Raw genomic sequence first — 27,054 nt, forward strand, 5'->3', positions numbered from 1 at the left:
AACAGATGTAGAAATCAATTTCAATCCCTTCCATAGTTAATTCACATGTATTTACGTACACATTACAGCTGTCTGTCCATCGATACTAATTCAGTGAATAGTTTCTTAACTAACTAAAATCATCTCCAAATTTTCAGGTCGGTATGGCAGTCAGATTGGGCCACGAAAGTCACATAAGGTGTAAGCGTACGTACATCTATCGATAAAGTAAGGTTCTTCGTTATAGACATTTTACTACTACGCGTTTATCGCTACCATTTTATTAGCTTTGATGGGAATCTAATTTACTTTCTCAAACTCGTTCTTTTTTAGGAGCCGACCACGTTGAAAATGTTTAAAATATCGAACGTATTAAAATGGTAATCGAGAAATAGACAATTTCTTGTTAAAAAAAAGAGAAATTAGAATTTAATATATTCCACGGATAAAAGTACAATCTTGATCGAGTCAAGTATAAAGAATGATGTTTGTTACAAACATCGATGAAGCTTAACAAAACAATAAATAATCACAAAAACACGTTTTCACGAATGTAAGTGTCCACGTAAGAGCAAGCTCATTTTCATCTCCATATAATGTAACGACAGGACGTTTCGTCCGCACGCTTTGAAATCGTTCCATCAAAACGCAACCTATCCGGCATCGATCTCGACGAACGTAGATATTCTTGTTTTTGCGGACAACTAGACAGAGGAATGGTCGAAAGGCTAGTCGGCGGCCAAGCCTTGGATTGCTCGATAGAAAAATATCAAAGATCGAAAAATGTCTTCAACGTAAGTTCGTGGGTAATCATAGAATAAGAAATAACGATAGTAAAAATGAATAAATAATCGTTTTATTCTCTTTAAGAAACATTGAATAATTTAGAACTTATAAATTATTTCCTGAAGACTCGTATAGTCGGTGCAGCGTGCGCCATCTGTAGAATGCACTATCGGGCTAGGCTAGTGGGAGGTGGGGTCGAGAGCGATCGAGTACGGTCCTGGCGTTTAGTTGAAGGCTCCGCTCGGTCGGCGGCGCATAGGTCAGATTCCTGTCGAGACACGAGGCTTTGCACGTTTCCACGACGCTTGTACGTCCGTGACCCGTGGCTAAGTCACCGCTTGATCATGATCCGATCAGTACCAGCTGACTTGTTCGTCAGGATGTTTGTCCGCGTTGTGTTGTTGTCGCGATTTTAAGGAAGCTCGGTCCCGTTTCTCTCTCGCGTATCAATCGTTAGTTAGCGGTGCTCGTAGGGGATACGCGGCGACGAAACAGAACGCGAACGACACGCTAAAAACGAGGTGTAAATGCGCTATGCGCGGTGGAATGGCGGCAGTGGTGAGAGTCGTGATGGTGTTTTGAAAGGACACGTTTACCCACGTGGAACGCGGTGCCAGTTTTCGTCGTCGGCCGAACGAAAAGTAAGGAAAGAGGGAAGAAAGGAAAAGGTGGACGAGACAGGAGAGGACACTCGAGCCGGAGGCGAATCGCGGAGGCAGAGAGGAAAAAGAAAAAGCAAAGGGACAGGAGAGAGGTGGACAGAAAACGGCGACGAGCGAAAGACAGAGGGGAAAAAAAAAGATTGAACGAAGATGCCGAGACGCCGAGTGACTCTTGTTTGATCGTGAATAACACGTGGGGAAACGACGCGGGAGAGGGTTTCCCCCTGTAAACCAACTATTTTCTCGCCCGATAATGGGAGGACACGCCAAAGAATTCCCGTATCTTGACGATCGATCGTTCCTCGGCGCGACGAAGGTGCACGACAAACGCTGGAAAACGGCATCCTGTCGCACGAATACGCGCAAACGGTAAACGATGCTGCGCACACGAGCGTGTGTAGAGTTTCATATGGTGGCGGTAGTGCGTGTGGCTTGTTCCTCGGCGGCGTAACTTGTCTGTCGGTGACCGGAAAACAAACGGCCGAGGTCGGGGCCGAAGTCCCCGATGCAAAACGCGTCGCGATCAATGTAATAAACAAACGCCCTGACAGGAACGTGTCTGACACGACGCTTTTACCCTCTTTGCTGCCTCTGGCGCGTGACGTAATCCATTCAAGCGCTTACTACGCAATACGGGACGCGGGCACCTCTTTTTCTCTTTCGCTCTCGCTCTTTCTTCCTCCCTCTCGATCCAACTCTTCTTTTTCTTGACTCTTAATAATGGCGACGCAAGAAACTCTTTCGTCGTCGTCGTTTGTTGTTATTTCTTGTTAATGTTACCGTTGCTGTTGCGTGCGTTGCACAATTATAGTTTCCTTTATCGTGCCTTGTTCTTACGAAACCGTGTTTGTCTTTTGTATCTCGCACGTGTCTCCTCTTTAATCGTTCTGTTTTTCTCCGGGCTGACAGCGCCGCGTATCCTTTCGGTACCGAGAAATTCTCTAATTGCTCGAGATAGCGCGAAATTTCGCGCGAGACCACCCTTTCTCTTTTACCCTCCCTCCCCGATACTCTCGAAAGTTTTCTTTCTTACCACTGGCGCGGATTAAAAGTGTTCTCGCCACCGAACCTCGAGTACCGGCCGCGTTGTGTCTTGAAACGTATCGCGTTTAAAAAGGTATTCCAATAACGTTGTTTGGATCGAGCAATGCCCAAACACGCTGGCCTGGACAAGTTCGCGGAACCGATTTCCCGCCATATTTCCAAAGTATACTTTTCCACGTTACGTGAAACATTTTTAATGCGCGTCAGGACTAAAATCTCGAACGGAATAGGGATATACGTATGTACGTCGTCGTAACGTTTAGGAAAACATTGGTTTTGTTCGATAACCAGGATTCCGTTGCGACGCGTGGACTAACAACCTGTTCGAAGGTGAGATAAGGTAAACAAGCGGCGCGTGGTTCGCTCGTAGGCAGTATATTCCAGCGATTCGTTCGATTTATTTTATTTGCGACGTTAAACACGCGTTAAGGCGACACGAATCATCGCGTTCGGGGGACAGACGCGCGCGCACAGTCTTTGTCCTAAATAATCCCTCGAGCGAAGTTGAGGAAAAGGACGGAATTTCGTGCGCGTCGAGAGACCACGAGTTGCTTGCGTATCTTGTGAAATGCCCGGGCTGTGAAGCCTTGAAAAAGTTCCGGCTAAGCGACGGAGAAAAGCAGAATTAGCGTGTTGCGTGTGTTTTGTAATCGTCCGAGTACGGCCACATCGATCGTACGGAGGTTGGCCTCTCATGATCTATAACGTTTTACGTTTTCTTGCTTGTTTCATTTACGCAGTGATTTTGGACTATCGGCATGCCGAGTAATGTGGGACACGGCAGTGGTGCTCGAGTAGTGATTGTGTTATCGACGTGTCATCATCGCGGCTCGAATCCACTTTGCGGACTGGAATGTACTACGTATCTATGAGACACGTAAGTATTTGCGCATAAAAGTTCGAGCACGTTCTAACACTGATTCCAAACACGCTTTCCGCGATAATTGCGCGCAATAAGCGATCGTGCCTTTGGAATTCTTTCGACGAATAGATACTACGCAGATACAGTGAGTCACGAAATTATTGGCGCACGCAGAAAGCGTTAGAAATACCAAGAGTAAAGGAAATAATACAAGATTTCTTTTACACTTTTTATTGGAAATACACAATGTCTAGACCGTGAACTTGCAATATTATTAACAAGAATAATAACACGATTCCGTGTATCGTTCTACCTAACAAAATTAATACAACGATCTTATGTTTTGTAGGGTAACCCTTATTGTCTCGTCGCTTTGGAAAATCGTTTTGACGTGGATTCTACAATTTAAAAAAAAAAAAATGGTCTGCTTTGCAGTTCCGCTTTATTAGTTACCAAATATTTTCCTATTTTTTAACTAGTCTGTCCCGTATCGTTTCAGCGAAATTCGGTGACGGAGGCGGTTTATTTGACATTTGAGCAGTTGTATAGCAGCCATTATCGTGGTGTAACCGAAATTTGTCAAGAGTACCCCGTTTTTGGCGCTTGGTGTTAGGAGGTATTTTATGGAATTAAAAAAGAACTATAATGCTCGTTCTATTCCATTTTTTATATCGTTTTAGTGGTAGCAGCTCGGCTAAGAACTTATCGTTGCCTGCGTAGAAGATGCAGAAGCGTTCGACGTTGACTTTGTAACGCTTCTTCTGCGTATCGTTTTAACAATGTTTTGTCTGCTTTGTCTAGACGTAATTTTTACTCGTGGATAACTCACGCACAGCCGGGTGTTAGAGTAATAGGAAGCGATTGAACGCAAATATACACACGTCATTTTTCTATTGAAACGATCTTTTTTCCTGTGCAAGCGTGTGTATGTTCGTGAGAAGATTAACGACTGTCGTCGATAGCAATTACAAGATGATAAACGTACTAATTTTTATTCGTTAAAATACGATGCTATAAATTATTCGAAAAGTAATTAATCGTCGCAACGAGTAGCGTGTTATTGAATTAATGCCGACAATTACTCGCGATGATAGTAAAAATCGTAAATTGAAAATGTCGGGTATCAGGAAATAACTCCCCGACGTCGTATCGTTTAAACAATTCCCAAATACTTTTCTCGTACACAGTGTACCATACGTTGAATTTCTTTTAAAGTTAGAAATTAAAATAAAGTTCGTTAGAAACTTGTAACGTGTAGTTAAAATGAGCATTTTCATTATGTTTATCTGTTCTTTCCGTAACGTTTTGACGTAGTAGAGAAATTCATTGGAAACGATACGTTTTGTTATGGTTCGAGAACCTTGATGAATAGTGCAATCGATTCAAGTGCACGGTCGCGAGACCTTGAGAGAAAAAGGTGAAAATTTGGACGAGCGAAAACGATTGGGAAAAAGTTACGTAACTAAGATAAAAAGAAGCTAGTCGGCCATTCGGCAAACGTCGTGTCGGCGTCGCATGTTCGGGCAAAGCTTTTCGTCGTCGAGTATTTTGGACAGTAAACACAAAAAAGATAGACGCGCGCCCGGCATTGGCGCTCGTCGTTACACTCGATCGCCCCCATTATCTTGCTCGAACGTAATCGGTTGCGGTCTAAAAATACATACAACGATGTTTCGAACACACTGGAAGCAACAGTCTCGCGAGTCTAGCATCCCGGAATGCGATAACGATCGCGAGAAACTTCGACATCATCGCGGAACGGAAGCAATAAAGCTTCCGGGTCTTTCCTCGTCGCGTCCCGCCACTGTGTTATGACCCTCGTTGGTTATTGCGTGGTAGCGTGGTACCGGAGGGTGCTCCAGTTAGCTGGATTTACACTATTCGATCGTTACACTGTGGGACAATGCCAATTGCATGCCCAACGCGGGAAACAGTCATTTTGGACGAATATTCACGATCAGAAGAAAAATTTGCGCGATTTTTGAGTTGGTCAATCGCAGACGCCGCGAAATAAACGCCAATTCGATTCGAATCGCTCCAATTCTTGTGACACGAATTGGCATCTTCGTGTTCTTGGAGAACGATACGAAAAAGTAGTTCTTAAATTATTGGATCGACTAGTTAGTTTGGAAGAAATTAATTTTAAGTCAGGGTGTTCGACCAGCTCTGGGACAAATTTTAATGGGAAATTCTAGAGGCCAAAATAAGATGACAATCAAGGATACTAATTCGTTGATTGAGGATTCGTTAAAAAGTTACAGAAACATTTCCGGTTACACTATATCTTCGGTAAAGAATTTTTTTCTCGAAACTGAGTAGGATTTCGGGGGTATGTGTAATGACCAAAAATGATTGTAATTGACCCCCGCAACCGAAAATAATTTTTCCAAAACGATTTGAAATTTTTTTTTTCCGTCGAAAAATTTCACACCTCGATTTTTTTTCTAGAAAGTGGGTAGGATTTCGGGGGTATGTCTATTCACCAAGAATGATTGTAATTGATCCCTGTAACCAAAAATAATTTTGTTAAAACGATTTGAAATTTTTTAATTTAATTGTTTAATAACTTTTTTACGAAGCCTCAATCGACAAATTGATATTCTTGATTTTCGTCTTATTTTGGCCTCTAGAATTTCCCACTAAATTGTTCCCCAGGGGTGGCCGAACATTCTACATGTTTTCAATCTTATCTGTAATTGTTCGAAAAGTTTCCTAGCCTTAATAAAATCAATACAAATGTAATATCGGAATATTGCCAGCTGCGATAGATAAGTTTGGTAGTCCGAAACAAAACCACATAGAAGGAATTCAGTCTGTTTCATTAAAAATTTGGAAAGAAATTGTAATAACGCCGCAGGTTAGTTCGTTCTCTGTCCCTCGAACGGAGAGAGGCTGATAGAGTGTCGCAACATGGAAAAGCGGTAAACATGTTTTATTTGCCGAGAATTCTTACATAACGTATTTTATGGTTGTACAAGTTTCCATATACTTGTTTAGTTCGTATTAGAAAGATCAGTGTACACGTTCTATCAACGGCGGCCTTGAAATATTCTCGGTGTCTTCGCCTAACCGAAACTTGTTCAGTCAAGGTTTAAAGCGCAACGATAAAGATGCAACTGGTTTCGTGGAAAAATGCAACTTGCGTTCAGTTTAATAGTCGAGATGCGATTGACTACTAAGATAACTTGGAACTGAACACTTTGCCTGCTAGCGCGGGATGGTGAATGATTTGCAATTGAGTCGTATAATTTATTTACTTGTTAAAGAACTAGCCGCAGCGGTCTCTGCGGTAATTTTTCAAAAAGGCAACATAACTCCGCATTAACGATCGTTTACAGTATCAATTGCAGATAGAAATAGCGTTGGAAATAGCCTAGTATTCGAAAGGTGTTGTAAGCCTGTAAACGGAAGTTGAAAATTGTAAAAAGAATAGCGAGATCCGGGGGCTTTTAAAATGTACTTTTGCGCCGCAAAAATCAGTGAAACGTTGTTCAGGGTGTCTCGAAACAAGAGCCATTACAGGGAATTATGATCCTCCGACACGCATAATTTGGATCGGTGCGAAAGTGACGCGTGGGCCGCGCCGGGAGCTGCTTCCTGGACACGTTTTCTCACGGTGCACGTCCAGTCTGTCGATCCTGGCGTTCCTCGCCGCCTGAAAATAGATCGTGTCGATCGATCCGCGGGGATCGAATTGCCGCGCCGCGGTCGGTAGCCGGCCAGCTGCTTCATCGGCGACTTTTATCGACAGGGAAGGATGCTCGATTCGGATATCCGGAGACGAGCAATTTCAAAAGTCATTAACCCCTCGAGCGAGCATTTAACTGGCATCCTATTGTGCGCTGGATGATCATTCAAATCAGCATTCCGGTTATGTAGATGCACACCGTGTACTCGAAATCTTTATACGGGGGCACCTTTGGAGCAGGCATGGCTGGTCGGTTCGTTACTCGTGAAAACGTTTGTCCGTGGAAATTCCTCGTGGGATATTGTCTATACGATCGAAAGTAGGGTGAAACTGTACGAAAAATGTTTCGATAGACGCTTTTCACCGAGTGGAGGAAAATTGTTTCGGGATCCGCGTTGGAACGAGGACACGGCCGCTTTGCGAACGCGCGACTAAGACGAATGCAAGCACAGATAATAGCGGATTATTTCTAGAAGCGTAAATTATATTTGCACGCGTAAATAACACCGGTGCGCGTCCAAACGAAACCGATGGCAGGGAAATCTTGTTTGCGTTATTGTGACGCGACCCGCACGCGCGCTCGAGAGACAAACGACAGAGCCAAAAATTGCATCATTGCGTCAGCCAGCGTCGATCGTTTGCGTCACGTGCCCTATTTGTTATTCCTTGAAGGGCCCAGAGCGCGAAGTTAACGAGAAATCGTATTCCCTAACGCGTTCACTGCCAGATCCAAATTTCAAAACTTTTTTAGATTTATTCGCTTTGTTTTTTTTTTTTTTTGTAAGTTCGTTGACTGGACAGGGAACCAACCGTTTCGGAATACCTGAGTTTCGATAACAATGTAGAGAATAAGTAATCGCATACACGCGCGTCATCGTTGCCGAAGGTATTAATGAAACTTTGTCCGGAGCGATGTGTAATTTCACACGTTCGTACGATTGCAAAATACTGCGTGTTTCGTGCGATCGTGGCAAGCTGTAATCACGGGTAAACCAATTATATCGTTACGAGACAGCTGTTACTACGTATTACGTCGTGGCCACCGGTAATACGCCATACGTTGTACGGAGATAGTCTTATCGATCATGGTTTTACGCGATGCTAATCGTAGTAATTTTCAAAATACAACTTCCTTCGAACGCGAACATTTGTCGTTACATATTTATACCTTATTCATATTTCGTAACATTTCAATTTTAATCTTGGAGTAAATTCTTGCATGATTTTCACAAAAAGTTCGTCGGTACTTCCCACCGTGAGCTCACGTTCACGATCTCGGTCTCCTACGGCACGAAAGCTTGGGAATTGGAATCTTATTTTCACATTTATCTCGTAAAAATTAGTTCGTACGCGAAACTTGATCGTTGGATCGTGTTTAGGATGGAGCGATAATCGGTGGTCGAAGAAGATTGAGAACGGTTCGAGATCGGTCCCCGGACTGGAAAGTTTCGGCACGAGGTTACAACGTCATGTCCATCTAATTATGGTCCGCTTAACATAACGCGTCGCTCGTGAGTCAGCTGTTGACGACGTTCCTTCAAACGTTTTGCTAACCTCGGTGGTGTTCGGTCTCCGTTCGACCGAGTACCCTTGCCTCCACCTCCGACGACAATGGAAAGTTGTTGAATGGCAAATCGGTGCCACCACGTCGACGCGTCACGAAAGCCACACGGGTTCGTAGAATATTCTTTATCGTGTTGTGTCAATACGAGGCCGGAAATGTGTTACGTGAGAACGCGACGTCGCGCGTACTCGAACGCACGTAGTTTCCTTAATATGTACTCGATGCGTAGAATGCGTCGCGTTCCCCACGAAATACTTCTCCTAAACGTGTTTTAGATAAGAAACGACATCGATCGCGTCGAGGAACCGTTGCTCTCGGTAGAAATCTCTGCGAATTAACGTCGTTGTATTACGGTACCTTCTATAACATCTTTTCTACGTGGTAACACGGTCATTTTCGCCATAGAAACTAAAGATAGGGTTAATAGACGTTTCCGTGCGAGCAAATTATTTTTACGAAAAGCTCGTTCGTGTGTACGGGAGAATGAAATTGGGCGGTCAAACTGGCACGTTTCCGTCCATTCATAACTTGACGCGACTCCGATAACGACCCGATAAGCGGCAGATTGGTTCGCGTGCCTGGGCCCTCGTTCCTTATCGCCCACTCCCTCCAGGAATTTCAGACGATGCACACAAGCCAACGCTTCCTTCGAAGCAAGCCGCTCCAATTTTCCAACTCGAAAGCTCGTTTGGATTTTCTTGCTCGAGAGGGAACTATTCTCGCGTAACTGTTCTTAAAGTATCTCTATTGAATTCCTTTAAATTGTAGAAAGATGCATCAACTACATCGGCATCGAGTCGAAGCTCATTTCGTGTTAATAAATTTTTATTTCGATAACTCGGTGATTCGGTAATGAATTGGAAATCGATTTATCATCGAGTTAATCTTGTTTACTTCCGAATAAATACATAGATGAATGGAACGCTCGTTCATCCAATCAATCGTCCCCCTTTCTGTTCGTTGTTTCTTCCCACTGAAATTCAACGAGCGCTCTTGATTATCGAATACTAAACAAGAGAATGAAGGTGGAACCGTTCGATAACAAGTCTAGCGTGATTTTGTTCCCCTCTCGTCGAATACATTTAATCGTGCTCGAATAAATGTAGAAAACGAAGCGATATCGCGTCGCGTACCGGTTTTTGGCAAGAGAAGAGATATGGCAAATGGCTCCGAAAAGTTTAACAAATTTTTTTAAAGCAAAACAATGTTCGATTTGTCACTTGCTATGCTAGCGTTCAAAGATCATGGAGGAAATTTAATTTAGAGATGTGAAAATAGAGGTTATTGTTTAAAATACCGTCGAGTTCATTTATAGATTGATATAGGTCGCCCTGTGCAACGTAACAGAATCGAGGATAGAGACACAGCGAGGGAGACGTTCAAAAATGAAAGATCTGGGACAACTCTGTAGATTTATCTAGGTTAACTTTGTTACGCGTACTCGCGGCAAAATGCTACCAAAGAAACGGGTCGAGCGTGCGTAAAATTATCTCGAAAATGATAACGATCGAGTTATCGAAATTACCGATAGCCAATATTAATAATGTACGATACACTACGTATGTACCCTTAACGCGAGGAAAGCGAAGATGAACGATCGTCGAGGGTTTCCGACGATTCCCCGCTCTCTTCGTGAGACAAAACATATCGGCTCAGTCTATAAATGGGTCGGTTAGTTTGTTGCGAGCGCGGGTAAACTCTCGGAGACTCTCGAACTGGAGGAAATTTTCCGAAGGGCCGCTCTAACGTCACCACGTGGCATTGGATTGATTGCAGGCGAGTGGATCCAAACAGGGAAACCATGAGGGCCAGGAAGTTGTTGATCCTCGACAGACAGCTTCTCTGAACGAAGCCGCGATGTGATCATCGGTGTCCCGGAACTTCCCAAAGAGACTTTTGCTAGTAGACACCGTGATCGCGATCCATGCGTGGAGAGGAGAGGGTTCTCGTAGCTCGCGAGTCCCTCGACGGAAATCGGAAATCTTCGCAAGGTCGTTGTTGGAGCTTTCGGGTGAAGGTATCCTCGACGGCCGGAAACAGTTCGATCCAGGATACAACGCGAGCGTTCGAAAATTGCAGTCTATGCGGGACGTGGAAGGGAGAGTATGAGACGCAAAGGTTCGTAACGAGGTCGACGGGGAGCCATTAACCGAGCAGCTGCAACAGTTCGTCGTTCTTGATCGTTCGCGCGAAGTAGAAAGTCGAAATCTTCGCGAAGAATCGTGGAAGTTGGTCCGATTCCAAATTACGCGGGTCTCCGGATTCTCGGTGCGTAAACAGAGAGGAAGATCGATAGAAATGACGGTCGATAGATCGCGAGGGAGCGCGTTGCCGATGTTGTTGGCTCGGTAATCGAGCTAGTCAAGGTTCGTAATAGCCTTTGTACGCGCGGGTCCGCCTCGACGACGATCGATCGTCGGCCGATTGATTGGGAGAAGCGTGCGGAGGTGGAAGAACCGGAGGGGTGGGATAATTTAAGAAGGTTTGACGATAGCTTCGTCAATAGTACAGTGTCGATGAGACAAGGAGATGAGGATGAGGTGGTGGTCGCTGCTGATCGTGTTCCTCTGCGTCGCGGCGCGCCTGGCGTGCTGCCAGGAGAAGAGCTGGTCCAAGACGACGAATTACCGCGACAAAACCGCTAAGGGCAAATACGATCCCGATTATGTGGACAGGAAGAACGCCGCCGGCCTTCGCGAGGACGGATACCGCGAACGCGGCGACTCGATCGTTTTCTCCGACGATCAAGAGTTCTACGATCGAATCGATTCCCATAGGAACAACAGAGCGATCGATGCTTCCAGGTACTTTGGTGCAATTAATCGTATCTCCACGATGCGCCGGGAAACAGACGCGACTCGTACGGGGTAGAATATTACACACTGAGGGAAACTGTTTCTCACGATCGATCAGAAATTGTTCCATTGTAAAGAATATCGTGTCGGTTACCAGTGAGAATATCCTACCCCGTATTCAAAGGGTTGTTTTCTATGCGAAGGAAAGAAATATTTCGATCAAATTTACCCTTTAACGCAAGAGAAAGATTAAACAGAACTTGGACCTTTCTCGAAAACCGCGAATAGACATAGTTTACCCGGAATCTGTAATTGCAGCGTAGTACAGAATGAAATTCCTTTGCACTACTATGCATCCGGGGTACGCAAAAATCCGGAAATTTATTTCTCTGTGGTTGTAGATCGACGGAAGCGAACGCGAAACTGAACCAGCAATCCGGCCAGCTGTCGAATCTTCCGAAACCGATCGCCAAGTCGACGGACACGGTCCACAGAAGGCCCACGGGAAGGATAAAAAGTATAATGATCGGGGACGGTATTTGTCACAGTATAGACATTCGGAACAGCGTGTCGCACTTCGCGATCTTGAAGAACTGCCGCGTGATAGAGGGCGACCTGCAGATCGTCTTGATCGAGGACTGTACCGAGGCAGACTTTCAGAACATTCACTTCCCCGAACTTCGAGAGATCACCGGTTATCTATTGTTCTATCGCGTCAACGGACTAAAGAGCCTCGTGAATCTGTTCCCGAATCTCGAGGTGATCAGAGGGAACGCGCTGCTCACCGATTACGCGTTTATGTTGTACGAGATGCAGAATCTCCAAGAGGTAAGGTTCTCTGTCACTGCGATTTCCAGATATACTATTTTTTAGTGTCGACTGTCTGAAAAATTGCGTGGAAAAATCAAGCGATAGGTTCTACGCAGGAAGAGGGGAAAAAGGGTTCGGTAGAAACGTTTTCGCTGTAACTCGGAAAGAGCGTCGAACGGGGAGACGCGTTCGTAGGAACTTTTTTTAATTGTTTTCGTGCGCAGAATCTATCGTCGAAGCGGATCTCCCACGTGGCACGGGACACCACCGTGTATTTTCGTGGCCGGCGGCTATCGCGCGAAAAAGGTAAACGCGGATCAAAAGTTCTGTTTGCGGAGCAAATATTTTTTCAAGCCGAGTAGAAGCCTCTTCGAAACGAAACAATGTTTGACGCGGTACGTCGTCGACGCGCGCGATTCGCATACTCTTGGTTGTTGGTTCACAAAATACACGGTGGATCAACATTCGCTTAGATAGCAAATATTTGCCGTATCATTTTTGTGGGAGAATTGTTTCTTCGGTTATCAACCGTGATTCATTGGCGTTCGCGGGGGAGGAGAACTCGGGCGAAAAAAATAAACATTGCCGGTGGATCGATCGGTAAACGGCCCGGTTGGTCGATTTGCGTCACGAAACGTTAATTTCCCCGATCGCATTCCCACGGCGAGTTCGAGACGAGTACTGGCTTCGATGCTCCGTTCTAATTTACTCGGCGCAGCCAGTTGACCCGCCGGGTCAAGTAACGTTAATTAGTCAATCGAATTAACCGGCCGTTCGACCTCTGGCTGCCGATATTACGCTTGAATCGTGGCCGCGAATTCTTTTCGCAGATCGGGCTGAAGAAACTCACGGAAATCTCGAGGGGCAGCGTTCGCATCGAGAAGAACCCGGCTCTCTGCTACACCAACACCCTCAACTGGACCCTTATCGTTTCGGTGGGCGAAAATGTTATCAAAGACAACGGGGAGGAAGCGTCTTGTCCCGGTATGGTTCCTTATCCTTTCCTACGAGCGCGTACATCGATAATCGACCTTTTAACAAAACGCTATCGCGCGACGATATACGAGCCTTTTGCAAATCCAATTACCAGACTGGGAATGTTTATGCAAATGCATAAATATACCTTTAGGTAATAGATAAGAAATTCTTTGATAAATTTATTACATACGTCGTGTATTTTTCTCCATGTTTATTTTCATACATCGCGTATGTTGTTCGCATATATCAACATATATTAAGCGCACAAACATTCGCGGTCTAGTAATTACTTGTGCAGTCATGCGAGTTAGCACTCGAAAGGTGACCAATTGGTATTTTGAACGTTAAGAAACATTTAGTAACATTCCGCGGCAGTATTTGAACAATGTTAAAAACAGATTCCTTTACTCCGTGGATCGGTAATTGTGAACATTGTTCTCCCGTTTGAAAGATGGGAACTCGAGGAGTCAGAAAAGTACTATATGTAATCCCAGTTTCGATTACCCCTCTTTTGTGGTTACAGGATGTTCCCATTGTCCGGAGGGTTTCTGTTGGACGGCTCAGCACTGTCAAAGGATAGAACCGCCAAAGTGTCACGAACAGTGTCTCGGGGAGTGTCACGGGCCATCGGACAGCGAATGCTACGTCTGCAAGCACTATAGACACAAAGGGAAATGCATCGAAACCTGTCCTAGTCACCTGTAAGTGACGTTGCCAAAGTCTTTCGATCTTGAAAATTCAGTTAGGAGAATAAAAAGAAAATGTTACTCGTAGATATGCCTATCTTTCGAGACGCTGCGTCACGAAGGACGAGTGCATACAAATTAATCGTTTGAAGAGGTTGCACCACCAAAAATTGGAGGAGGGACAGTCTTGGCGACCGTTCAATGGGACTTGCATGGTTCAGTGTCCTGACGGGTACGAAGATGCGCTCGATGAGAACAATGTACGTAGATTTCGATCGATTTATCGTCCGTGCGAAAGACACGATTTACGGTTTACGATTTATTATGTTTAGAGGGTCGCGACAAATTTCTTTAGCGCTTTTCCAGCCTATCGTAACGCGAATTTCTGCACGGTTACAGATGACCACGTGTCGAGTTTGCGAGACACACTGCCGGAAGGTTAGCCACGGTGCTTTGATACGTCATATCTCGGACGCTCAAAGCTTCCGTGGCATAACCGTGGTGAAAGGTGCTCTGGAGTTCCAGATTGGAAACGATTACTCGAACATAATGAACGAATTGAGCGAAGCTTTCGGCCTAATCGAGGAGATCACGGACTATTTGAAAATCACTCGTTCGTTCCCCATCACGTCGCTGGGATTTTTTAAAAAGCTCAAAGTCATCAAGGGGGAAACCTTGGATACGACCGACGCGAGTCTGGCCGTGCTCGATAACCCAAACTTGTCGAATCTGTTCCCGCCGGAGCAGAAGATCAAAATCGAAAGGGGTAAGCTATTCTTTCATTACAATCCGAAGCTGTGTCTATCCAAGATCATACAGTTGAGCAAGATGGTGAACATGTCGAACTTTACGGACCTGGAGGTGCAACCTGAGTCGAACGGCGACAAAGTGGCCTGCGATATCGTCAACATAAACATCACCGTAAAGAATCTAGGGCCAGATTATGCGGATTTGGTTTGGGATAGTTACAAACCACCGGAAGGTCAGCAGTTGCTCAGCTACCTGTTGAACTACATCGAAACGGAGAACGTAAATATCAGTTACGAGGTGAACGCCTGCGGCAGCAACAATACCTGGCAAATACTCGACGTCGATATTCCAAAGTTGAACTCTACCGTTTCCAAACATATCACGAACTTGAAACCGTACACCAGGTACGGGGTTTACGTCAAGACCTTCATCGCCAGGAATATGAACTTCTCCGCGAACCCGGTGGGTCAGTCGGAGATCATATTCTTTCGAACGAAAAGCGCCATACCCTCGCGTCCGACGAACGTGATCGCCACTCCTCTGTCCGAAAGCGAGATACTGGTCAGGTGGCAGCCCCCCGTACACTCTCCTAACAGCATCATAGGCTACTACATAGTCTCCAGGACCATAATACCCGAGGAGCAAGATCTGATCTCGTTGCGCGATTACTGCAACGATACGCTGGAGAACGAATTCGAGACCGGGGAGGTGGTGTCCGAGGTGATCGACAAGACGCCAGTCTCGAACGCTGCCTCTTGTTGCTCGAAGAACGGGAGGAACAATTGGGTCGCGTCGAACAAGTTCGAGATATACTGTCACCAGAACATAACCATCAGCAACGTATCGCCCGGCTGGAAGGACTATTGCGTCTACAACAACTACAATTCCATGAACAATTTCTACGTGCTGGCGAACAATTTCTCCTCCTCTCAATCGGAGAAGAAGGGAACTTCCAAGAGCGAGTACTCCAAGAGCTACTTGGACGAGGCGACCGTCGTCTACAACGTGAGCAACTGGAACAACAATTCGTTCGTGGTCAAAGACCTGCGTCACTATACGCGGTATATCGTGTACGTGTCCGCGTGTGCCACCAAGGTGGACGAATCGCAGATGTGTTCGTCGATCGAGTATGCATACGCCAGAACGAAGAAGCGGGAACACGCGGACGATGTCTGCAACGTCAAGGTCCGTGTGACAAACAACACTATCGTGGAGGTGTCTTGGGACTTGGTAAAAAGCCCGAACGCGGTCACGGTCTCGTACACCATAGAGTACACGAACCTGGACATTAGGGACGCGAAGAAGAGCACCGAGTGCATACCGCACACAGGCCGCAAGGAGAAGTTCAACAGTTACTTCATCAAGAACTTGAGTCCAGGCAAGTATAGTCTACGGATGCGGTCCACGTCGCTAGCAGGGGACGGTGCTTTCTCGGACATGGTTTATTTCACCTTGGGCGCCTCGAACACCGCCCCCATCACGCTGATCTCGTTGCTCACTATGGCTGTTCTTTCCGTGATCCTGATAGTGATGTTCCTGTTCTTGAGAAACGAGCACAAGAAAAGGAAGCAGGAGAGATTGATAGCCAGCGTGAACCCGGACTACATAGAGACCAAGTACGTGATCGACGAGTGGGAGGTGCCCAGAGAGAGCGTCGAGATCCTGCAGGAGCTGGGTCTGGGTAACTTTGGTATGGTGTATCGCGGATACTTCGACAAGACTACGCCAGTGGCCATAAAAACCATCTCGAAAACGGCCAGTCAACGGGAAAAGAACGAGTTCCTGAACGAGGCTTCGGTGATGAAGAACTTCTCCACTTACCACATTATCAAGCTTCTGGGCGTCGTGTCCATCGAGAATCCCCCGTTCGTCATCATGGAGTTGATGGAGAACGGGGATTTGAAGACGTATTTGCGTCGTATTCGCGACACCCATCTGATTCCGGACTCGTGCAGGATAATGAGAATGGCGGCGGAAATCGCGGATGGAATGGCCTACCTGGAGTCGAAGAAGTACGTTCATCGCGACCTGGCGGCGAGGAACTGCATGATCTCGGAGAATCTAGTGTGCAAGATCGGAGACTTTGGCATGGCGAGGGACATTTACGAAACCGACTACTACAAGATAGGGAGAAAAGGACTGTTGCCTATAAGGTGGATGGCGCCCGAGAACCTTTCGGATGGCGTATTTACCTCCGATTCGGACGTCTGGTCCTACGGCGTGGTTCTTTACGAAATTTTAACCCTTGCCGCGATGCCCTATCAAGGATTCTCGAACGAGGAGGTACTCAGTCACGTGCTGCACAAAGGAACCCTTAGTATACCGCGCAATTGTCCCGAGAACATCCAAATGATCATGGAAAAGTGTTTCAAGTGGCGGCCCAGCGAACGTCCCACCTTCATGGAGATCGTGGCCGAGCTCGAACCGTTCCTCAGCCAAGACTTTTGCGAGAAATCGTTCTACCACTCCGCGGAGGGCGTAGAGAGTCGGAACTTGGGTATCAAGAAACCTTATCATCCCCCCGCGCCTATTAAGTTTCATTGGGGAAACGAGACTGCCAGGTGGGTGAAGGAGTTCGAGGATAACGTGACGCTTCTCGATCAGACTAAAGCCGGCACTAGCAGAGGCCGTATCTTCAAGAACGGCTTCCAGCATTTTGGTAACGTAACTAACTTGGAAAACGTACCTCTCGATCGGTGAGATCGATCATCGCGTAGCTAATTCTCGACGTGTTCTACGACACCTTCGCAAGTCACAAACTTTTGTAGACGCAATGCACGATGGCGACTAGCCATTAAAAAGATTTTCATCGTTTCTCGTGCTCGAATCGTACACGAGCTTTACCAAAAGCGTTTGTGCACACGGTGTGCGACGAACCGTGCAGACGCAAAGAGTGTTTCCTAAAGCGCAACCAAAAGCTCTTAAACTTCTCAGTCATGCAAGTCTACGAACTGTTCATTCCTTGAAAAGGTAACTTTTACCATTGTCCTGTCGCGTGGATATACAGTGGTGGCCATATAATTATCGACCTTTGAACATTTCAACCTTTATTGCAACATTAAATGAGGTTAATCGGAAATTTCTTGAATATACGTATAATAAGTGTAACCATTACTTTAGATCGGTGGTGTCAAACTCATATACGCGTATAAACACGACCCACCGAACTCTGTTTTAGGGAATAGTCGACAAATTTTTGCTTACATTCCAATACTAAAAAAAATATTAACATCTTTAATTTTAAAGGTAGTACAAGTATTTTAAGCGGACGCTAGTTTTAAAAATTGATTTTTAACTTGTCCTTAAGTATATGACCGCCACTGTACATTATCTAGAGTAGCGGATTCTTACGCTCTAGAGAACCACGCGTTATAATAACCGTAGAGCCTCCTAACGCGCAAAGAACTGATTAATCTTATACGGAATTGCTGCGTCGTCGTAGAGTCGTCTGCTATGTTGTGCAACAGCGTAGAATGAATTCTTTATTATTTGATGCTCGTTGGATGCGGAGAACGTTGGTTCTGGATAAATGGACACGTTTGTGGATAAGTTTTTTTTTTTCTTTTCTGTTAGGTTCGTACTTAGGTGCTGTCCACAACGCAAGGTTTAATACTTTGAGTTATTTCTTTTACAAATAACGCATGTTATCGACTATTTAATTACTTATTTAAGACGTAGGAGAATTAAGAAACTGTAAAAAGCAGGGAGGGGAGGGGGGAATGAAATTAATTGCTAAACGCAAGCGTACAGAGAAAGAAACAATTCGTTAAAATACTTCGTTCGTCGGGCGTTTCTTCTGACCGTTTCCGGAGAAACAATCGAACGAAATTATATAATTGTCGTGTTTCATCGCCAAGGAAATCTCTCGACGCGTCAAGGTTTACGTATACATATCTATTAATACTCTCACCGTTAGAAATTTCTCAAAGGACTTGGTAAAATAACGGCAATTGTCTTGGTTTCCGTGCGTCTACGATAGTCTCAGATTTTTCTATATCTTCCGTACGAACGATCCATTTTTCTTCATCGTCGATGCAAAATTACCGGATATTCGAAACGTTCATAGGCTGGGATCAAAATCAATTGGCCGATCAAGTCCGTACCGTTAGACTTGTCCATCAGACCCACACACACTCTCTCTCCTTTTCTCTTTCAAACAGGAAATCAAGCTAACATGACACAAAAGTAGGAATTGTGCCTGACATGATTCACAATGGGGGGATTGGCCTTGAGCGGTCGGTCGAGTTTGATCCAACTATAGTTAGCGATCCTTTTCCTCTTAGGTACAGTACTATGCGAGAGAAAGTACAGTAGCACTCCATATGTTCGAACCATTCGATCAATTAGTATGCCCTTGTAATAATACTTGACCGATTTTCTTTTTACCAACTGGATTAGGTTCCATAGAGTAATCCGTTCTTTATCTCGTAACGGAAACGATTACAATTTTTTACTTTCCGATCTATCGAGTCCTGCCGTTGTAGATTGATTCCCTATAAAAAAAAAAGAAAACCACAACTTTCGAATATGCAAAATTCGTTCTTCTAACTTTTTAAATCCTCTATCTACGAAGACAATGTGTGTATCCCCCATCCGACGTTTCTCTTAAAACCTTTCAACGATCGTCGAAAGCATGTTTCACCGTTGATTAGTAATTTTAACGTTAGTTGAAGGTGATTTTAAAAGTCCTTGCGAACAACTTCGAATCGAGAGTTTCGGTGGAAAGTCAGAAGTTGCGCGTTCAACTATACTACGAGACATCCATACACATCAGAGTTCCTTGTTACATGTATACCGTTTGCACGAGCTGTGACCTCGGCGCTGTGCATAAATTTCTATCACGAAACAGAGAAATCGTCGTCGAGCCACACTGGTCTTCTTTCGGATTCTAAAGGGAACAACAGCGCGCGTCTCGTTTTCACAGGTTGCCGCTCGTGCGGGTATCTTGTAGGTAAACTTGCAATAAGCATGCCAACAATCTTTGCAATAAGTATATAAAGTAAGTTAACGAGTAAGCAGAGGGAATCTAATAAGAGACGAAAGAGAAAGTGTCTCTATTTTATTATAACGGATAGGTGGATAAGTATTTTTCTGCGGTGATCGTATTTATTCTTGATCGATCGAACGGGGGACTGGGAATACACAGGGGCGCGATATACTTGAAGAGAAAAGAAGAGGATTTTATCGGTTCGTCGCAGCGTGCCCTTAGAGTGCTGAAAATGCAACAAATTCGAGATCGTTTCACGCGAACGCGTTTATCATATGCTGTACGATACTTTAAAAGCTTTCGATTATTTGGCTTGATTATCTGAGATTTTCGTAAAGGAGATATTTATATAATATTATTATAATAGCGTGTACTTTACTATTAATTATGTATTATTGTATGTTCGCCTAGTATGCCTAGAAGTTCCTTTACTTTAGCAATGTTTCGATATCACTTGTTTCGTAAAATACTTCATTTAGGTACTTTAATATCGATAAGAATTATTTTTAACAAAAAAAAATGAAGACAAAAAAATAGGATAATAGTCCATGTAATCGAAAGTCTGACTCGTGCTAATACGGCATATTTTATTAAATCGGTTTTCTATGGCGGGTAAATATAAGCTGCGTAACGAAGATTTGAAAATACTTGGACGAAAGAAAGTGTAATAATTAAATTTAAACGCGAGGTATTATAAAACATTTACGATAACGCGAGAAATTCATATTGTTGCGATAACGTTCGATACCGTAGTCAATAATGTTGTTAGGAAAGTAATGAGATTAAGCATGAAATTTTTGTCTTAGCGTTTATCTCGTGAGCAGTTTTAGAAAATTATCGAGTATCAGACAAGCAATCGTAATTCGCAGGATTTTGATTAGTCGTTCGATCTTAGCCTCGAAATTGAACTTTTCAACCGTTCGGTCTTTATCCCCTCGTTGCATGTAGTATTGTTCGACAGTATGCTCGAATTTACTGAAATTTGCGGAATTTAAAGTGCGAAAGGACGACTCGTATGTAGCATTTTTAAAAGTAAACAGAAATTGGCTTCGAACTTTACTATATTTAATTGGATACAAATATTGTTGAACATATTTTTCGCGTATCAGAATAGAATAAATAGAAAAGTTTTTCCGCAATTTTCGGTAAAGGCCATCATGCTGTATGCAAGAGAATCTTTAACCAAGCTCTGAGATATTCGACATCGCACACGTTGTACATATTCTGTAATAAATAGCGTTAATATTATTATAGCGATACCTACCCAGACAGAACATCGAACAAAAGTATTGGGAGTATGTTGATTCAATACTGTGCAAATATTGATAGAAATTTTGATAACTACATATATGGATGTTGGACCAATAATGAATGTGAATGTTCGACTGTACGGTACCGACTTTGCAATGTACAAAGTGTTTGAAAATGTGTGGTATAGCGCGTCAAGGGATCATTTGTCTCGAAAGAAAATTCTAAATATAAAAGATCTTTCCCATACGGGTTTTCGTTTACTAGAAAAGTAATATTGAAATTATTTTTCTAAAAATTGAAATCTCCTAGGCACGAAAGTTATTTAGCATTTTTATCAATTTTTTCAAACGGAATTATCCTCCCCCGCGTAATTATCGCGTACCCTTGCAGATTCTCTATTATACCTGGTGCGTTAATTGTTAAGACGTTGACTGCCGTGTGATATACCGGCGGGTCACTCAAAAAAATAATCCGAATTAAATGAAAAACATAAAAATTATCCATCGAACGTGTTGACATTAGTCTAATTCATCCGAGAAGAAAGTTGAGCGAATAAATCTGTTTCCCTTCGGTGTTTTATATCGATCATTACGTACAATTTGCATGTACACGCACAGACGTACGTAGCGTATGTATATATATTATACATATATTTAAAAAAACAAAGTAATGAATTTCGTTATTCGTGCAAGAGCACAGAGAGGAGAGACTGGAAAGTACATATAATATTCTTGAAATCAAAATACTCTAATGGGCATTAACGTATCTTCCGCGTGGTTGGAGAAAAAGTAAATACGAAATATTTTTAAACGTTGCAATAATAGAGCGTAAATCGTATAAATAATTAGAATCGAAAGGGCGAGAAGCGTGTTCGCGGAAATAAATAAGTTACGTCAAGAGGAATTTACGGCGTCGAGCGATGTCGGGCCAGTATCGGATCAACTAAATAAAAAATTGATCGTACGTATTACTGTTCTGTCTGGGTAATCGATTAGTATTTATTATTGTCGCCTAGTGCCTGAAGGCAGGAAATCGTTCCGCGTATGAAAGAAAGAGGCGTGCATGTATTTAGGAGTGAACGCGTTTAGGGGAAAATTTTTAGTTAATAGACGTTGTCAGTGCCGTAACTAGAAGGCGTTTCCTTGCTCGCTAAGTCACCAAAACACGCACTTACGTTTCATTTTTAATAAAATGTTATAACTGTTACGTACATATCGGTTCTGGCTTACTTCGGTTTCGATTACGGTTCTATAACTATTGTTTCCCGGTTCTGTTTCGATGGTGGGTTCGATTCTATACGATAGGAACGCTGTAGAATACAAAATATATAAATTCACACAAATTCGATAAGAATTAATAACCGTAATTGAAATTAATATGGGCTAAAACCGATATATAACAGTTTGGAATCGTTTCAGCCAATGATTTAAGACCCGGTTAAGTGAAACGAATCCACGAATCATAGTTTGTACATACCGTAGGTGCGTACTCGTACCGATTCGTTAATTGTAAACGCTAAACGAGTGGTCCAATCGCGATACATTAATATATGCACGTATTGATCTTGTTATACACATAGATTTCATAGGGGTTACAGGGTGAAAGACGAAGCTTAAATTATTCTGCCGACAGCAAGCGGCAACTTGCTGTACTCTGAGCTAAATCAATGGCTGCTCAAGGCCATTGGCTAGCCTGTTCTCTCGTTATAACATTTGCAACCGAGAGAAACGAGAACATCCCCTGATTCTTTTCGCAAAGAACATAGTTATCGTTTACGATAGTGTAATTTATTAAACGTAGCTCGGAGTGGGACAAATTCTATTCGCGAACGTCGAATAAAAATTTTTTATTCGTTCCACGCGTAAAAATTTGCCCGACTCCGACGTAGCTTCGAAACTTCTAGCTTAGTCTTAGTTGCTTAAATAATTCATCGATTAATTAGCTGATAAGAGTCTACATCCGTGGAATGTACGGTAAGAATACTTTCGCGTTAATTTCAAGAAGAAAAATCTCAGCAATAGTTAACGATATCGCATCACGTACACCGGTGTATTTTATTTAATTTAATTTAGTACGGTGTTTTCCTTTTTCTCAATGCTCGTCACGGGTTACTATATTTTCGTTATATATTATACATGTTCGTTTTTTCCCCGAGCCTGGTGCCAATTCTATCGGTAACCGTTCTAGTTACGGTACTTACGCATACAGAATAGGCTATTTAAGACAGGTCGACTGGATAACTCGTTTATTTTTAAAGATAGAAAACAGTGAAGCGGAAAAAAACGTTGCTACGTTGCAAGTTCTACGGAATCGACTTCTGCCTCGTTCGTTTCCACCTTTACTATCGAACAAACCATCCAGGCGGTCCGTCTTAAATGCCTAACTCTGTTAGGTGCGCGTGTACGCACAATGGACGCACGATGCGTACAACAGAATTACAATGGACTGACTCTGAAGACTTAGTTTTTAAATTAGGCATATCTTTGTTTCGTTTGATATTCTCATGTAATATATATTCGGCGAATTAATCGCTTCGGGCGCGCAATTCGCAATTACGTATATACATATATTTTTCGCGAATTGTATCCGACGCAGTTTCCTAAAGTATAGTAAATACGGTATTTTTTAGAAGTGCGTGATCCAAGAACCGACTAACTTATAGTTTCGAGAAAAAATCCCCAAGATATTGATTTAGTTTATTTCGATAAAAATTAGAGCGCATTCTATACACGTTAATTCGTTTAAGGAAGGAATTCGGACGGGTCCGAATCTTGTTCGATCGCAATCGCTAAGTTTGACCCAGATTCGGTTAAGTTTAGCCGTAGTGCGTCCGAATCGACTCGGTTCAGTTACTCAATTCGGATTCACTTTGGTGTTAGGTTTGCTAATTTATTTTTAGTCTCTTTTCGATAAAGTTGAGTCGCTGCTTTTAGGTTTATTATTAGTTAAACGATTACATTATTTACTTCGTTCTTCCGGATTAACTTTGCTTGGTAAAAAAAAGGCGAGATTGGCCCACGATTAAATGACTCTATTTAAAAAAAATCAGAGTAGAATTTGGTGGACGCGTTCCTGGATCGCGCACAGACCGAACAGGTAGTTAAAGAACCTGTAGCGACTGGCCGTACAAACAAAAGAAGCATTTGGCGTGCAAACGGTCAGCGCGGTTTATGACTCGCGCGGCAACCAAAGGTATTTTTCAGGAAATGTTTTTCATATTTTTGTTAAAGAATCGGAGGTAAGTCGAGTACTTGGAAGAGAGGTAAATGCACTCTCCGACAGAGGGATACACTCGACCTTTTACCTCTCTGGCAAGTAATCGATCGACCATCGAAAGTCCCCGGTGTCCAGGGCCTGCTACAGTTGCCTTACCGATGAGTCCATTAGCAGGCCCACGACCCAACGCTCCCCTCTCCTTTCCTTTTCTCTTTCCTTCAGCTATAGAATTTTCTTCCGCATCAGTTCGTCCCACAAACCTTGGCACTAAAGCAGCAAATTACTCGCGGCAAATAATTAATAAAGGAAAGTGTTAGCGTTAATTTCGTCCGGACGATGCGCGTATTTAAATCGTAGGATCTCTCCCTCGTACATCTCAGGACCGTATAAGCCGCTAGAAAGCTGTCGGCTCGAATTCTTAATGCGCGAATAAAACCGGAGACGCGTACTCCAATATTTCGTACGGCCCTTGTCACCTTGAGTATTTATAAGAAAACTTGCGTATCGCGTTCGCGAAAATTCTTCGAATGATTCCGACACGTTAGGATCACGTTACGGGTATCCACGGTTTCTCTTAATTAATTAAACGATCGTTTTATTTATGATAAGCGTCGAGTAGCGTTTAAGCTTCGTTTGATCGACGAGTTCGTCTTCGTTCGATTTAAATGTTAGAAACGAGAGGAAAGAAAAGCGCGAGAAAATAGATCACCGAGCGTTCTCGAGCTTTCGTTAACTCGTTAGATTTTCGTGCGCATGACCAAACATTTCAGTTTGTCGGTACCAAGTTTGAAATATTAATCGAATTACGCGTCGCAGCGTCAACACCATCGAAGAAACATAAATTACGAGAGTCGACCAAAGAGCTTTGCAACACAGTTCCTCTCATTGCCGGTTATTTATTATAATATTCCTTTAAACATCGTCACGGATTGATAATTTCGGGGATGGAAAATAGTGTGATCGCTTATGGTCGTTTAGTGGGTGCATTTTCTATTTGTTCAGCCACGTCCCCGCGTCGTCTCTCGTCTCTTCGTTCCCTATATTATATTTCCGAAGCTCACGCTCTCTGTTTTCCAAATACTAATTATTTTTTAGGCTTTCAATCATGACATCCCCCGACGAATCTCAAACTCCCTCTCTCTTAGAAACATATCGATTACATCCGAAATAAACAATAAAACAATTTTCTTTCGCTGAAACCTATGAAATAATTTTTCTCAAGAACAAAGGGTGTTGCAAAACTTTTAGGCAGTCCTCTTCGATCATCGAAATCGTTCCCATCGAGTACCGATGCCGTACGTTCTCGGTTGCATCCATAATCGATCTCGCAAATTCTGAATTTGTAAATTTTGGGACGATTCGATGCTCGAACGATTCCAAGTTTGGAAAACGCGACGGGTAGCGACAGTTTTTTACTTTCGACGATGATTCCAAAACTAACGACTCCGTTTAACCGTTGAACGTGGCGAAAAAAAAAAACCAAAATTCAGACCTTTCCCTAAGAAACGTTATTCCTAATCAAAAAATCCTGCCATACCGTGTCTTCCAAGACAGAGACTACGAATAGCGAATTAGTTTAGTATTTATGCACGGTCGTACGCCGTTATCGGTCGCGTGGTCGTGGCCCCACGCGAATGACAGCCATATTTTCTATCGAAACTACGTTAATTTTTGTTACAATTATCGAGCTGAACCTTTTTAACGCGAAAGTTTTTAATATTGGGCGCTTTTTAATACGAATGAAACGTGTTTGAAGCATACAGTGGTGTTATGGAACTCGCATACGAAAAGATATAGCGTAGGATGTAGACGATACTATGATTTTAAGCGTGTAAAACGCGGTGCTACGTCGACGATCGTAACGTTAAAACGTAGTTTTTTTTAACACAGTGCGTATTTACGATGGCGGTGAAGACGCACCTTCGATATCAATTTTTAATGGTCAGTCTCGATAACAAATATCGCTCAAAATGATTATTCAGAAAGCAGCGTAAAACGGAGAAAGTTGTTAACGCGCGTGGCTCGACTACGTTCGATGACGGAGTAGGATTCTACCTCTAACCTGTAATAAGTTAAGTTGTCGTTAACCCTAAAGAAAAAGCGAACGTGTGTAAGCATAAAGGGTGAGTGAAGTCTGATCGCGTGGAATCGAAAGAGTACTTGGTATACAGGGAACGTTGTTTCGTTCGCCCGTCGTTGATTTTCCCCGGCGGAAAATATACGCGCACGTGTAACACGTTTACATTCTGTAAGATACGAGTTTTAGCGACTAGGACTTATTCGGAAGATCGGCGGTGGCCCTTGGGAACCAGAGATATCAAACAGTTTCAATTTCTATTATTTTTTGACGTGTCTCTTAACATTTGCAATCTTTTTATTTTAAACGGTGGACCGAATAAGAATTATCGTTTCGAGAAAAATCGACGCACCGTAGTGATTCAGTGTTTCGTATTAGAAACAAACGATATTGCGTAGAATGCATCACGTACCAATGATCACACTTGGTTTCAGCGAAACTTTATTTTGCATTACGGAGAACCTTTTTTTTTTTTCGTTGAAACTCGTTCGACTTCCTCGATCTCTCGCCGCGGCCTTCGCCGCTCTCGCCACACCTAATTACACAAATGTACATACTTACATTGCACTAATTTAGTATTGCCGCTGAGTATTACAACTAGTCACATAAGCCAAAAGTTTGTTACTCTCGCAAAGTTTTCTTTTTTCTCAGTTTTGTAATAAAGTAGGATGAGTAAAACCTCTGGGCTCAGTTCATGAACTCACATTTCCATCCTATTATTCCCAATCAGTTGCAATGTGTATTTTATACAGGATGGATGGGAATCCAAGTTCCATCGATCTCCCATTTACATTATTAGAAGCTAGATTACTAAACTAAAGAGATAAAAGGAAGCAAAGTTCCTTCGATCTTCTAATTTAATTATACCAAACAATTATTTTGAATTGAAGAATTTTTATCGAGCACGAACGAAGCTACT

General features: G+C 43.3%; 1 protein-coding gene across 6 annotated transcripts; it reads left to right on the forward strand.

Annotated features, from left to right (window-relative positions):
• The first annotated feature begins 979 nt into the window (after positions 1 to 979).
• LOC143342097 (insulin-like receptor) lies at positions 980 to 26,813 on the forward strand. Of its 6 annotated transcripts, none has more exons than XM_076765584.1 (8): positions 980 to 1,796; positions 3,212 to 3,348; positions 10,362 to 11,389; positions 11,782 to 12,208; positions 13,021 to 13,174; positions 13,692 to 13,869; positions 13,943 to 14,114; positions 14,254 to 26,813. In XM_076765584.1, the coding sequence occupies exons 3-8, from the start codon at positions 11,115 to 11,117 to the stop codon at positions 17,302 to 17,304; spliced, it is 4,257 nt and encodes a 1,418-aa protein (XP_076621699.1). In that variant the 5' UTR covers positions 980 to 1,796; positions 3,212 to 3,348; positions 10,362 to 11,114; the 3' UTR covers positions 17,305 to 26,813. The 6 variants fall into 6 exon arrangements, with proteins under 6 accessions (XP_076621699.1, XP_076621700.1, XP_076621703.1 ...); XM_076765585.1 differs by having other exon boundaries at positions 980 to 1,467; XM_076765588.1 differs by lacking the exon at positions 980 to 1,796 and adding an exon at positions 1,816 to 1,955.
• The last annotated feature ends 241 nt before the right edge of the window (positions 26,814 to 27,054 follow it).

The sequence above is a fragment of the Colletes latitarsis genome, chromosome 5 (assembly GCF_051014445.1).
Source record: "Colletes latitarsis isolate SP2378_abdomen chromosome 5, iyColLati1, whole genome shotgun sequence".
NCBI lineage: Eukaryota > Metazoa > Arthropoda > Insecta > Hymenoptera > Colletidae > Colletes > Colletes latitarsis.

Bases quoted from the DNA above. Each gene is read 5' to 3' on its own strand.
- LOC143342097 (XM_076765584.1), top strand. From the start codon at position 11,115: ATGAGGATGAGGTGGTGGTCGCTGCTGATCGTGTTCCTCTGCGTCGCG. The intron at 12,209-13,020 runs GTAAGGTTCTCT...TTCTTTTCGCAG, and splicing joins AGATGCAGAATCTCCAAGAG to ATCGGGCTGAAGAAACTCAC. The intron at 13,870-13,942 runs GTAAGTGACGTT...TGTTACTCGTAG, and splicing joins GAAACCTGTCCTAGTCACCT to ATATGCCTATCTTTCGAGAC.